Genomic DNA, 13,948 nt, shown 5'->3' with positions numbered 1-13,948 from the left:
TTATGTCTAAACGGCCTTAATTAAGAAATACTTTATTACTAAAAAAAGCTCTCTATCATATGAGTCTTTAGTGAGTTGTAATCTTTACTGATGGAAGGTCTTGCCTCGATGTTAATGACTCCTGACTGATGAAGGTGGTGGTTACTGAATGTTGGGGTGGCTGTGGCAATTTCTTAAAATAAGACAACAATGAAATTTGTTGCATTGACTCTTTCATGATGATTTCTCTGTAGCATGCAGTGTTGTTAAGTGGCATTTTACCCACAGTAGAACTTCTTTCCAAATTGGAGTCAATCCTCTCAAACCCTGCCACTGCTTTATCAACTAAGTTTTTGTAATATTCTAAGTGCTTTGTTGTCGTTTCAACAATCTTCACAGCATCTTCACCAGAAGTAGATTCCATCTCAAGAAACTACTTTCTTTGCTCATCCATAAGAAGTAACTCCTCATCTGTTCAAGTTTTATCCTGAGATTGTAGCAATTCAATCACATCTTCAGGCCTCACTTCGAATTCTAGTTTTCTTGCTCGTTTTACTACATCTGCAGCTACTTCTTCCTCAGTTTGGCTGTTTGGCACAAGAGGCCTAGCTTTCGGTCATGCCTTTCTCACTAAGCTTAGTCATTTCTAGCTTTTGATTTAAAGTGACAGATGTGCAACTCTTTCATTTGAACACTTAGAAGCCATTGTAGGGTTACCAATTGGCCTAATTTCAATTTTGTTGTGTTGGGAGGTCCAAGAAGAGTGAGAGATGTGGGAACAGCTGGTTGGTGGAATAGAACACATACAACATTTATAAAATAATTTTGCCATCTTATATGGGTATGACTCATGCCCACCCTAAAATTACAATAGTAACATCAAAGATCATTGGTCACAGATCATCATAACAAATGTAATAATAATGAAAAAGTTTGAAATATTGTGAGAATTACCAAAATGTGACACAGACATAAAATGAGACAACTGTTGTTGGAAAAATGGTGTCTAAATACTTGTTGGATGCAAGATTATCACAAACCTTCAATTTGTAAAAAACACAATATCTTCTAAGTGCAATGAAACGAGGTATGCCTATAGCTCCAATTGATTGATGGTGTTATTGAATTCATCTACTTCCTTACTGATTTTCTGCCTGCTGGATCAGTCCATTTCTGGTATAGCAGTCTCCAATCTATGGTAGTAGATTCATCTATTTCTTCTTGCAGTCTATTAATTTTTGCCTTACATAGTTTGACACTGTTGGTACATACATACATGTTAAGGATTGTTATGTCTTAGAGAACTGACCCCTTTAACATTATGTAATGTCCTTCTTTATCTCTAATAACTTTCCTTTGACATCTGCTTTGTCTGCAATTAGCATAGCTACTGCTTTTTATTGATTATTGTTAGTATGGTAGATCTTTATGCTTTTACTTTTAATCTATGTGTCTTTTCATTTAAAGTGGGTTTCTTGTAGACAACATATAGTTGGGTCTTGCTGTTTGACTCATTCTAACAGTCTTTCTTTTTTAATTAGTCCATTTAGATCATTTATGTTCAAAGTGATTATTGATATAATTGGATTAATGTCTACCATATTTGTTACTATTTTCTATTTGCTGCCTTTGTTCTTTGTTCCTGTTTTTGTCTTACACTATTTTTCTGCCTTTTGTTGTTTTAATTGAGCATTCTGTATGATTCCATTTTTTTCTTACTTTGCATTTTAGTTATACTTCATTTAAAAAATTTTTCAGTGGTTCCCTTAGAGTTTGCTGTATACATTTACAGCAATCTAAGTCTACTTTCAAGTAATACTGTACCACTTCACAGGTAGTCTAACACTAAACCTCCAACAATTCATCAATTTACAGTTTAGGTTTTCCTACCATGGCATTAGATCTTATGGTAGTTTCCACTTTTTTTTCTTTTAAGGAGCAGGCAGCTCACAATGGCCCATGGGAGGATCGAACCGGCAACCTTGGTGCTGCTAGCACCACACTCCAACCCACTGAGCTATGTAACAGGACACCCCTCTAGTTTCCAGTTTTGAGTGTCTGATAAGCCGTGATTGTTTAAAGTTTTTACTTTTTATTTTGAAATAATTTTACATGTAGGAAAATTGTAAGACTAGTACAAAGAATTCCCATATGCCCCTCACTTATTTCTGCAAATGTTAACATTTACCACAATTGCTTTACCATAGTCTCTCTCTTTCTTTCTATGTATATTAATATACACATACGCATAATTTTTTTTTTTTTTTTCTGAACTATTTGAAAGTAAATACTCCACTGTCATACCCTCTTCCCTTTTTTAGGAACAGGACATTCTCTTAAATTACTACAGTGCAGTTATCAAAATCAGAAAATTAGCATTGATGTTGTATTATCTGATCTACAGACTTTATTTCAGTTTCACCGGTTGACCTGAAAATGTTCTTTATAGCAAAAGGATCATTTTTTGCATTTATTAGTCGTGTCTCTTTTGTTTCTTTTAATCTGGAATAGTTTTTCAGTCTCTCTCCGTCTTTCTTTACCTTGCTATACTTGAAATACACTGGACAGCTATTTTGTAGTTTGAGTTTGTTTGATGTTTCCTCATGATTAGATTCAAGTTGTGCATTTTTATAAGGAATGCAATAGAAGTGATTTTTTGTACCATTATTGATGAAATTGACTTTGATCACTTAGTTAAGATGATGTTTGCCAGGTTAGTCTACTGAAATGTACTATTTTCCCCTTGTAGTTAATTAATACATATTTTGTGGGAAAATGCTTTGAGACAATGTAAATATACTGTTTCTTACCAAATTGCACTCATTAGCTTCAGCTTGTCCTCATTTATTTGTTTTAGCATCCATTGATGGTGCATGCTTGAATCAGGTATTACTATAATGGGTCCCAAATGATGATTTTTTTCTAGTTTTATCTTTATACATGTATTATTTCACATTCTCCTAAGTATATGTTCTTTAAAAAATCTTTTTCTTCTTTCAGATATACCTAGAAACTCTAATTTTTGAGCCTTTCTAGGGTTCTGTACGTGAATAAGTTTGCTTCTGGTTTGTTTTCCTTGCTCCTCACAGGCATTTTCTCCCCTTGCCTTTACTGTACTAGTTAGGACGCTCACAACAAAGTTGAATAGAACTGTTTATAGCTTATTGCACGGGAAAAATTACAATGTTTGCTGAAGGTTTTTGCAGTTACTCTTTTTCAGGTTAAAGAAGTTCCCTTCAGTTCCTAGTTTGCTAAGAGTTTTGTCTTGTGGATTATGTTAATAACTTTCAAAATTTAACTCTTGCTTTTGGAATTAACCCTCTTTGATGGTAATATATTATTCTTCATCACTGGATTTGATTTGCTCATATTTGTATTTAGTGTTTTATATCTGTCTTCATGAGAGAGTGCTTGGTAATTTTTCTTCCTTGAATTTGATTGTCAAATTTGGGATGAGGTATTTTGATTTCATAAAATGAGATGCAAAGTGTTCCTTTTTTTGTTTTCTGGGAAAATTTACATAAATTTGTTGCCATTTCTTAGACGTTTGAAAGAAATTACTGGAGAAGCCTTCTGGGTCTGAATTTTTAATGGGAAGATTTATAATAATGAATTCCTTTTCTTTTATTGATACAGCAGTGTTGAAATCTTTTTTCTTTTGTCAGTTTTGTAATATTTATGCCTTCGTAGGCATTTAGGTTTGCTTTCTCTGCTCAACTAAATCACTTCATACCCATCTATCAAATTCTCATCTTTCATTGAGTTAGTTATACAGGTGCTGTTTTCTCCCTTTCTGTGTTCTTTTGTTCTTATGGGTTTCTACTTCCCCTTCTCACCCTTCCTTTTCTGTCATTTTGGTGGAGGGTATGGAGAAAAATGCATGTATTTAATTTGTGACACTTAACTGGGATCACTCAACATTTATCTTTCCTTCCTCTCAATTTTGTACGTGGGGTATAGTGGACATAATTTTCCACTCTCATTACGAACGCCAGCCACAACAGGATTTTGAAACGTGATAGTCTCAAGGACTTGAGGATTTTAAGTTTTTGTCCCTACTCCAAGTTACTGTTAATGTTTTAAAAATTTGTTTGCTTTTTAGATTATTTCCGCCGGCAGTTATTACTTTTGTTATTGTTATTGTTCTTTCATTTATTATTGTATAGATTCTACTCTATCGATTAGGAAATCAAATGATTAGATTTGTTAGAATTGTGTGTGCAGAACCGCAGTTCTTTAGTACATAGAATAATCTCTCTTCACTTTTCACTGCCTACTGACGTTTTTGGTTAACTTGCCCTCTCTTGGTTTTCAGAGCTTTTCCCATGTCTGCTGTTTCTTAAAATTAACCAGCCTAAAACAATCTTTATGCCAAAGAGACATATTTTGAGGTGACAAATTCTGTTCCCCTGCAGCTTCTAGGCTACATATGTGTACGGCAGTATTGATTGAATAGTGGAGGCAATTGTGATGCAGTGGTATTTGTGTAATGCATTGCACTATGACTTTAAGATGGCTATGGCATTACTAGGGGATTGGAATTTTTCAGCTGCATTATAATCTTATGGGATCACTGTCATGTATGTGATCTATCTTTGACTGAAACCTCATTATGTGGTGCATAACTGTGTGCTATAAATAAGACATCACTTTTGATGTTAAAACCTTGAACACCTGAGATAGTGATTATCAGGTTTCTCACTGTCAGTTGACTTCAGTGAGTTACCAAATCCAGTGTATACTGAAGGGAAGGGGAATTAAGTTTCATTACTTAGAGGAAAGAGTTTGTATATATATCATTTGGAATTCTTCTGTAAGGAAGACATGTCTTTTCTCCTCGTTTATTATTTAATTATTTATATCAGTATGGACGCCTGAGAATTTATTTTATTTTGGAAATTATCCAATACTGTTATTTAATTTTGCTAAAATTGTTCCACCTTTGTTTGGCTATTGCGAGGCTCTTTCAGATGAGCTCTTTTAACCTTTTGGCGTGCTCCCATGTTTTTTTAAAAGCACCTACTTGCTTCCTGCCACAAAAAAATATTCCAGGCTTATCTTGTATTTTTCCTGCTTCATCCCTTGAATAAGTCATTTCTCCTTGGAGCCCTGACTCCTTTTATTGGTGAATGGTATTTAGAAATCAAGAATTTGGTTGTAGGTGTGCTTGTTGCTACTGGAGTGTCACTGTTCCTAGACCTTCTCAGAGGATAGAACTTGAGTTTTGTATACTACAATAATATATCTACATATGCTTCTATGTGTACTACATAAGCATATCTACATATGCTTCTGTATCCATCCATCCATCCATCCATCCGTATTTGTATCACATATGAGCTCATACTGATAATCTGTTACTCTAATGAACTCTGTTAATTCTGGCTTTCCTCTCTTGCTAATTTGTAACCTCTTTTTCTGACAGGGAGAAACTTTGCTCCCATTATCTATTTACTTATTTGTCCAACCCCAGTATACATGTAAAGATTTGCTCATGATGACTTATTTCCTCCTGTTTAATGATATTTTTTATTGTGAACTCATTCTTTGAAACTTTTTTTAAGGCTTGAATTGGAATTTTATATTTTTTAAGAGAATATTTCTATTTGATTTTGTTAGTCATTTAGAATGTTTTGCTTTTAATATTTTTTTTAAATTTTGGTAAGATATACATAACATAAGATTTACCATTTTAACCATTTTTCAGTGTGCACTTTTGGATTGGCATTAAGTATGTACATAATGTTATGCAGTTATTGCCACTATCCATTTCCAGAACTTTTTCATCATCCCAAACAAAAACTGTACCCATTAAAAAATAATTCTCTATTCTCTTCTCCTTTAGCTCCTGCTATTCTACTTTCTGTTTCTGACTTTGTCTATTCTAGGTACTTCATATAAGTGGAATTATACAGTATTTGGCTTTCTGTGTCTGGCTTATTTCACTCAGAATAATGTTTTCAGGGTTCATCCATGTTGTAGCATGTATCAGAATTTCATTTCTTTATGGATGAATAATATTCCTGTGTGTGTGTGTGTGTGTGTGTGTGTGCGCGTGCGTGTGTGCACAGAGAGCATTTTGTTTATCCATTCATCTGTTGATGGACATTTGGGTTATTTTCACCTTTTGGCTATTGTGAATAATGGTGCTGTGAAACTTGGCGTACAGGTGTCAGAGTCTATGCCTTCACTTCTTTGGGGTATATACTTAGAAGTGGGATTGATGGATCATTGAGTAATTCTGTGTTTAATTTTTTGAGAAACTGCCTAACTTTTCCCATAGTAAGTGCAGTATTTTACATTCCCACCAGCAATGCATAAGACTTCCAGTTTCTCCACATCCTTGTCAACACTTATTATTTTCTGTTTTTTAAAATAATAAGAGCCATCCTAATGGGTGTGAAGCAGTAACTCATTGTAGTTTTGTTTTGCACTTCCGTAATGTCTAGTGATACCAAGCATCCTTTCTTATGAGACTTTTTAAAACAATGGGCTTCTCTGGGCCATGTAGGGTATGACACTTCTGGTTTCAAACCTGAGTAATTGTGACTTTATAGTTAGGAATTCCCTAACCATAGGGTGGATATACTTTGTCTTCAGTTCAATCCAATAACCCAGAACCAAGGACAAGACATCATAATTATTCCTCCTGTTGATTTCTTTAGCGAGTTTCTTTTCTTCCTACTTTACCCAATCAAGGTGTTGCCCTGCAAGTGTTCTGGTCTTCAGTCTGACCTCTCATCTTGCTGGGCCCCAAACTAGATCTTCTTAAAGCTCAGACTTCAGGTCATCGGGGTTTTGTCACCTGGTTCCAAATGACAACTTCAGAATTTCATTTATCTCTCCATGTTCCAACTCTCCAGTTGTTTATGGCTTCAGCGGATTTCAGCCATGCACTTACAACATTTTTTAAACTCGTGATGAGCAAGTTTGGTGTTCTGATTTAGAGAGTTTTGTTGTTGTTGTTGTTGACAACATCAAGGTTACCATATTGTCAACACAGGATTTCATTTGTTTCTCTTTAAAAGGCAGAGATGAAAGAAGCAAAGGAAAGGCTAATGGTCTGGGTATGGTTTTATAAATAAGGCAGGCAAACTGATAGGCACTGATTTCTAGAATCAGTCATGAAATACGGAGATACAATGTTGATTTTTATATATTTCATACCATATTCATGTGTGCCCCCCCACCTCATTTTTATTATACCTAATTTGAGCCTCTTTCTTTAGCAGACACACATGGACAACTGTAAATTAGCAAAAACAATTTTTTTCTTTTTGCGAAAACAAATTTTAATTTGTTTTTTTTTTCTCTTTAGAGGAAATAAAATGTTTATAACATAATCAAAAGGCAAGCAAATCTAGATTAAACAGCTTGGGGAATGCTCAATTTTATTTTGTATTGAATAGTTCTATTAATAAATGCTTATCTCAGTTTGTTTTTATTTCAGCTTTGACTAGATCAGAATCTAAGAGAGATGGAGGTTTTAAAAATAATTGGAGCTTTGATCATGGAGAAGAAAGTGAAGGAGATACAGATAAAGAGTAAGAATTTTTTTTCCCTCAGATATTTTATAAAAATGAGACTTCATTAGGAGAACAATTTATTTTCCATGGAAATATTTTAAAGAGTATGGTATTCTTAAAATATTGAACTCTTTTACAGTAGTATTAAGGAAAAAGCAATCCTTTATTGGTAAATAATTTTGCTGTTATATTTCTTCATTTTTTGAAATGTATAAAATATGTGCATGTAACCTTATTAAAAATCAACCATACTACAGAAGATTTCCAACTAAAGAAATTGTTCTTTGAAAAAAATATATATATAGCACTGTATTCATATTTGAGTAGATTAAATGGTGGATTTGAAAAGCCTCCATTTATCATGAATAAGTGAACCCAGATTAAGTCCCTTGAATTTTGTATGAAAGTTTATGTATGTCCTATAATATCCTTCTTGTCAATTGTAAACCCCCTCCACTACCACACCCATCTTAGATCAGATTCCCGCCAGAGAAAGCAGAAACACTGTAAATGATAAACATAGTTGCTGACCCAGACAGAAGTTAAGCAAAGTGTTCATTACGCTTTGTTAATGCTTAGAAGTACTTTTGTGTAAAATTTTAAATAATAGAACCTTTTGCATGTTGTGAGATTTGTATTACAAATTCAGCATTGCTATTAGTTTCTTGGTTTATTGATCTGGTTTTCCCCTGGCCAGAACAAACAGGAAATTCAGAGAAATACAAATATGTACACTAAGTTCTACCAAAACTATAAATACGTTTTAGAAATTTTACACAAGAAGTCATTCAGAATATATTGGCTAAATATTGTAGGTGCTTCACTTCTGTCTGGGCAACAGCTCCATTCATCATTACTACTTTATGTGCCTTCACCTATGAGATGTTGAACTGAAGTTTTATTTGAAGGAGAACTTAGAGCTGGTAAGTTTCTCACTTAAAATTGATATATTATGGTCTTATTTCTTTTTTTCCTTTTTATTTCTGATTATTTCCTAATTTAAAATATTTTTGTTATATTTAGTATTTATGTAGTTTTGAAAAATTGGAATTAAACCTGAAATTGAGTAGGAAGTATACTATTTTTAAAACATTTTGTAAAATGTTTGGAAGGAGAGAATTATTAACGTTAAAATGCTGAGACGTATATAAACAGTAATGAAACAAACATTTTACATTTTTATTATCGTTAGGCACGATTTTACTAAAAATAGCTTAGAGTTGTCTTCACAAGGGTATATTTTGAGTTTCTTTGTGAGAAGATTTGTCATGGATATGTGAAAAATTTGTCTTTTCAGGTGCTCCCTGTTTGTATGTTTCATTTATGAATTGTACTCTTTGGTTCGTCCTTATAAGTGGATCCTCAAGTGGATGCTTTTTGAACATGTTGAGATTAATATGAACTGTTTTGTTAATGTGTCCATCTGGTCATTTAGAATCTCAGGCCAATGAGTCTTAGTGAAGGGTTGATATTTCCTTCAAAGTGGTAGAGGTATAACTATTTTACTATGGTAATACCATTGGAATTACTTTCCATTAGTTAAGGTCTTCATACCAGTTTATTTCTTCTCTAATTGTTTCATTGTCCTTTTCCCCTAATTTTAAATCCAAGAAAGATAGTAAAAATGAGTGACCATATATGAAATCCATCGTTAAGAAAACAAATATTAATGTGTTCATTTATGGCAGGGATCAACAAACGATGACCCACAGGCCCAATCTGGACCATCACTGGATTTTGTTAATAGGTTTATTGGAACAGCCACACTTACAATGTATGACTGCTTTTCAGACTACAGTGGCAAAGATGAGTAGTTGCTATAGAGGCCACATGGCCTGCAAAGTTTAAAATATTTACTCTGTGTCCCTTTACAGAAAACGTTTGCTGATCCCTGAATTATTAGGTGTGCAGAAGATAAAACTTCTGAATCTGAAAACTAATGCATGGGTTGTAATTTTCACTTAAGGTTTGTTCCCCCTTATTTTCTATGTAGTGAGGCAAATCTACTCAGTGTAGATGAAGATGAGGATTCTGGAACCTCAAAAGGAAAAAAGGCAAGTGTTGCTTTTTTAAATTTTAAAAAATTTTAGGTTATGTACCAAAACCAAATAATTCAAAAGATGTTTATATTTTTTTAATTCTAAGTCCCACTCACTTCCCCACCCCAGAGGCAAATGGTGATCCCAGTTTCTTGTTTTTCCCATCAGAGAGATGTTATGTGTTAAAATGAAAACGTATTGTCTCACCCCCTTACACTTACACAATTGCTAGCATCCTTTACACACCTTTTCTAATCTTACTTTCAAAAATTAATATATCTGGAGACCATCGATAAGAATATATTAAAAGCACTCTCATTCTTTTTAATGAATGCATAGTATTCCATTTTATGTTGTACTGTTATCCAGTACCACCACGTTTATTGTGTTATCCATTTCCCCCCCCCCCCTAAAATAATGTTGAATGAATTAGCCTTCTATAGGGTTTATTTTGCACACGTACAAGTATATCTATAGGATGAATTCCTATAAGTAGACCTGCGGTATTAGGACAGATACATTTCTAATTTTGTTATACCTGATTTACACTTTTATCAGCAATGTCTGAGTGTGCCTGTTTTCTCATACTTCTGTTAGTGTTACCAACCTTTGGATCTTTGCCAGTGTAAAATAGTATATCAGGGTAGTCTTAACATACATTTCTTTTATTATGAGTGAGACTGAACACATTTCATATGTGTAGTCCATTTATTTCTTTTCTAATAGTTGTCATTTAGTATCCTTTGCACATTTTTTAATTTGGTCTTTATAATATTGATTCACAGGAATTCTGTTTATATTGAGTCTAAAATATACATTTTTTCATATTTTGAGATCTCTGAAATCTATCTAGATGCATATTATAATGATGGCATGAGATAGTTCAATTAAAAACATTTCTTTGCATATTAGTGCATATAACAATGCATCTTATAAGAGTTTCTTAGGTTTGACAAAATACTTTTGTAGAAACTGGTCAGTTCTTGTGATACTAGTTGCTAATACTGTAAATCAGTTTTTTTCACTAGTCTTTTTTCTTTGCTTTTGGTGGTTATTGCCTTGGAGAAAATGTATTCTTATGTTGTGAAATGTATCAGTCTTTTTCTTTTATGGCTTTTGGGTTTAGTGTCTTGGTTCCTAATGATGTTAACTTATTTACTTTGTCCTTCTAGATGCATTAAGTAATTTCACAATACCAGTCCAAATATAATTACTAATAAAATGACTTTAAAATTTTTTATTCTCCTTGTTTCTTTGTTGTGGTGTTTAGTGGCACCCCAAGGTATATCCCTCTAGAAATGTATATTTAAATTACTATGTTGAAATTATTCCTGGTTGGTAATTCCACCAGCTGGATGAAAGCTAGGGGTTTTTTTGTTTGTTTGTTTTCTTTTTAGACTTTTTTTAATTTTGAGAAATTGCTTTTTTTTAAAATGATTTAATTTGTTTCATAACTATGGAAAAATATTTACATGGTTCTAAAGTCAAAAGAAAGTTTTTATTCACAGAATCCTAGCTTTTGTCTTGATTCCTTCTATCCCTTTCTCTTTTACCTATAGGCAGCCTGTTTTAAAATTATGTGCTTTAGCCTTCCATGTTTTTTTTTTTTTTTTTAATTATAAGACTATACCACACTTCTTAGAGAAGGTAGTCACACTGTTCAGTACCTTGATTTATTTTCATTCACCATATTTTGCCGTGTGTAATGCGCTCCCATGTATAATGCACACCCATGTTTTTATCCCAAACTTTCAGTGAAGAAAATCTTTCGTTTTGATTTTTTAATTCAAATTTTTATTTGTTTACATTTAGGTACTTGTTTTTTGTATTATAAAATAACTTTGGCATTTATTTTTTAACATATTACAGTACAAGAAATTTTATGTAACAAATAATTGCAAAATACAGGAACAGATAAAAAGGACAATAAATTTTATGTACTGGTAACAAATTTACTATATTTACACATCATAGAAGGCCAAGAATTCTTCGTAGTGGCAAGTTCTTCATAAGTTCAACAAAACTGATGATCGTATTACAGGGTATTATTTTGCTTATGGGTATCATTATTGATTTCTAGAGTTACACTTTTAACTCGTAAACATAAATAAAAGAATTAAAAACATTTATATAGATACGGAATTAGTACTACCCATGTATAATGCGCATCTTATTTTTCCCTCACAAATTTGGGCAAAAAGTATGCATTATACACGGCAAAATATAGTAACAGTGTAATCTGTAGATCAATCTACAGTAGAGTAGATCTTTATCTCTTTTAGTGCTCCATAGTATTCCAGGTAATGGATGTAGCATAGATATTCAGTTGATCTCCTATTGGGTTTTTTCCCATCTTTTGCTTTTATATGTAATGCTTTTAATAAAGCCTTGTGCTTATGTCTTTTCATATCTGTACCAGTATAGTTGTGGGATAGAGTCCTAGAATTGTAGCTGCTATTTCAGAGGGTAAATTTACAGATAATTTTGCTAGATATTGCCAAATGACTTATTCATAGGGGTTAGCACTTGCCATTCCGCTAATATATGAGTGTTCCTATTTCCTGTAACCTTGGGGAGTTTATGGTCAAATTTGAATTTTTGCCAAGCTGACATAGCACCCTCTTCACATAGTTCCTGTACTCACCATTGAATAATTTTTTATGAACTTTAAAATTTACTCCCCCTCCATTTTTGAAGGGGTGTATTATTTTTCCATATCTCTATTTTGTCATAAATTAGGGAATTTATAGAATTTGTAGTTTTTCTCTTAGTACTCTAAAGTTTCTTTATAAACTTACGCACACTGAAAAATTATAAGGTTTTTCACATTGCAGTTTTCTCAAGCTTTTATTTTACATCTCGATTCCTCAGGGTACTACTGTTTAGATATTCTTCAGGGGGACAAAAACAGTGAACTTCATGGGGAAAAAATAAAAGGTGTTTTCCATTACTAACTTCTATGACATTGGTCTTCAATTCTTTTTTTTTTTTTTTTTTGCTTGAAGATGTCCTTAATTAAAAAAAAAGTACATGCCCTGTTACACATTGTAAAGGATGTGAAATGTTGATATTTTACAAAGTCTGTTTTCGTTTTTCATTTTAAATATACATATTAATTTGTATTTTCATGGCAGTCATTTCACTTCAGAATTCTAAGGCAGAAAAATATGGCCTTGGTTTTGACTTGAATTTGTTACCTCATTGTAATATGGCACAGCAGATTTCAGTCTTTTTTTTTTTTTAGACATATGCTTTCTTTGAGTTGTTCTCACTTGATTTTTCCTTGGAGTAGTGCTTTCTTTTAAAAAAAAAATAATTAGAGTAGAATATACAAAGTTCATAAATGCAAATTTTCATCACTTTTGTTTTTCCATTTTGCAGCATAGCTGAGTTAAGAAAATCCTACTGTGGCCCAGAATACCCAGTTTTCTAACCCATGGTTCACTTTTAACAGAAATATATGTAAAACAGGGAAATATATGAAGCTCTACTACTATTTTATGTGCCAAAAGAGATTCTAGATGCTAATATTTCAAATTGTTCCTTTCAGGAGGTTTTTAGATTCTTAGTACAGTAGGTGAGAATTATGTCTTTGTTTTATAATGTGGGACAAGGTCTATTGCAAAATGGGAGATGGGCAAGGAGATGTTGTATAATGCCTTTTTTAAATAGATAGGCTTTAAAGTAAATCAGTTTTTTAAAGAAAGTGTAAAAATGGAGATTGAGGATTTAGGAGTTGATTTCTTTAAGCTGTCCATGCCTTTGTATGCTTTTAGAAAATCCATGTGTCTCCTATGGGTTTATATATCCCTGGATTTTTAATGGTTTATGGGCAATATATAGGTCCATATGGATTACTGATTTAAACTAATATCGCTCTTTTTCTCCATTTGAAAATGAGCATGGAATTAAAAGAAAGACCTCATTTTTGTTCAAAGTGTCTTAATATTCTTCCTCTTCTCTTTCACAGAATAACCTCTTTACATTTGGGCTTCTGCCCTTTCGTTGTACCTCCTTAGAGTGCATGTCTTTCATTAATTCTGAAAAAACTCAAGCTATTTGTGAATATTGCCTTTCCACATTCTTTTTGGAACTCTTAGTAGATATAAGACAATCATTTTTAAAAATGTTTTTTAACATGTGTATATATGTGTATATATATATGTATGTATATATGAAAGGATAAAAGACAGAGAAAGAAATTATCCCTTTATCATATTCTAGGTAATTCCTTCAGTTCTAGCTTTCAATTCACTCATTTTTTTTTAAAAGTCTTAATCCTTTTTGACTTAATTGATAAATAAGTACAGGAGAACTGCTGTGAAATCACTGGCAATGTGGTAAACTTTAAACTGAAATATATGTAAAACAAGGAAAGATAGGAAGCCCTACTTTTTATGTGCC

At 32.7% G+C, this 13,948-nt stretch overlaps 1 protein-coding gene across 6 annotated transcripts in view; it reads left to right on the top strand.

Moving 5' to 3' along the window:
* The window catches only part of SENP6 (SUMO specific peptidase 6), a 100,144-nt gene that overhangs the window by 17,359 nt on the left and 68,837 nt on the right, over positions 1 to 13,948 (top strand). For 3 of the 6 annotated variants that reach the window (XM_019729596.3, XM_019729599.3, XM_019729598.3), the window contains exons 2-3: positions 7,430 to 7,523; positions 9,499 to 9,559. The exons of 1 other annotated variant lie outside the window; for it this stretch is intronic. In XM_019729596.3, the coding sequence (XP_019585155.2) occupies positions 7,430 to 7,523; positions 9,499 to 9,559 (155 nt within the window). Of the gene's footprint in view, positions 1 to 7,429; positions 7,524 to 8,320; positions 8,429 to 9,498; positions 9,560 to 13,948 lie in introns of those variants that run through there. 2 more of the 6 variants (XM_019729600.3, XM_074333215.2) reach the window with 2 other exon arrangements.

This window comes from Rhinolophus sinicus, chromosome 2, assembly GCF_057876585.1.
Source record: "Rhinolophus sinicus isolate RSI-liver-muscle chromosome 2, RSI-T2T, whole genome shotgun sequence".
Lineage (NCBI taxonomy): Eukaryota > Metazoa > Chordata > Mammalia > Chiroptera > Rhinolophidae > Rhinolophus > Rhinolophus sinicus.
Note: the sequence above shows the minus strand (reverse complement) of the source record. Positions and strands in the feature narration are given on the sequence as shown.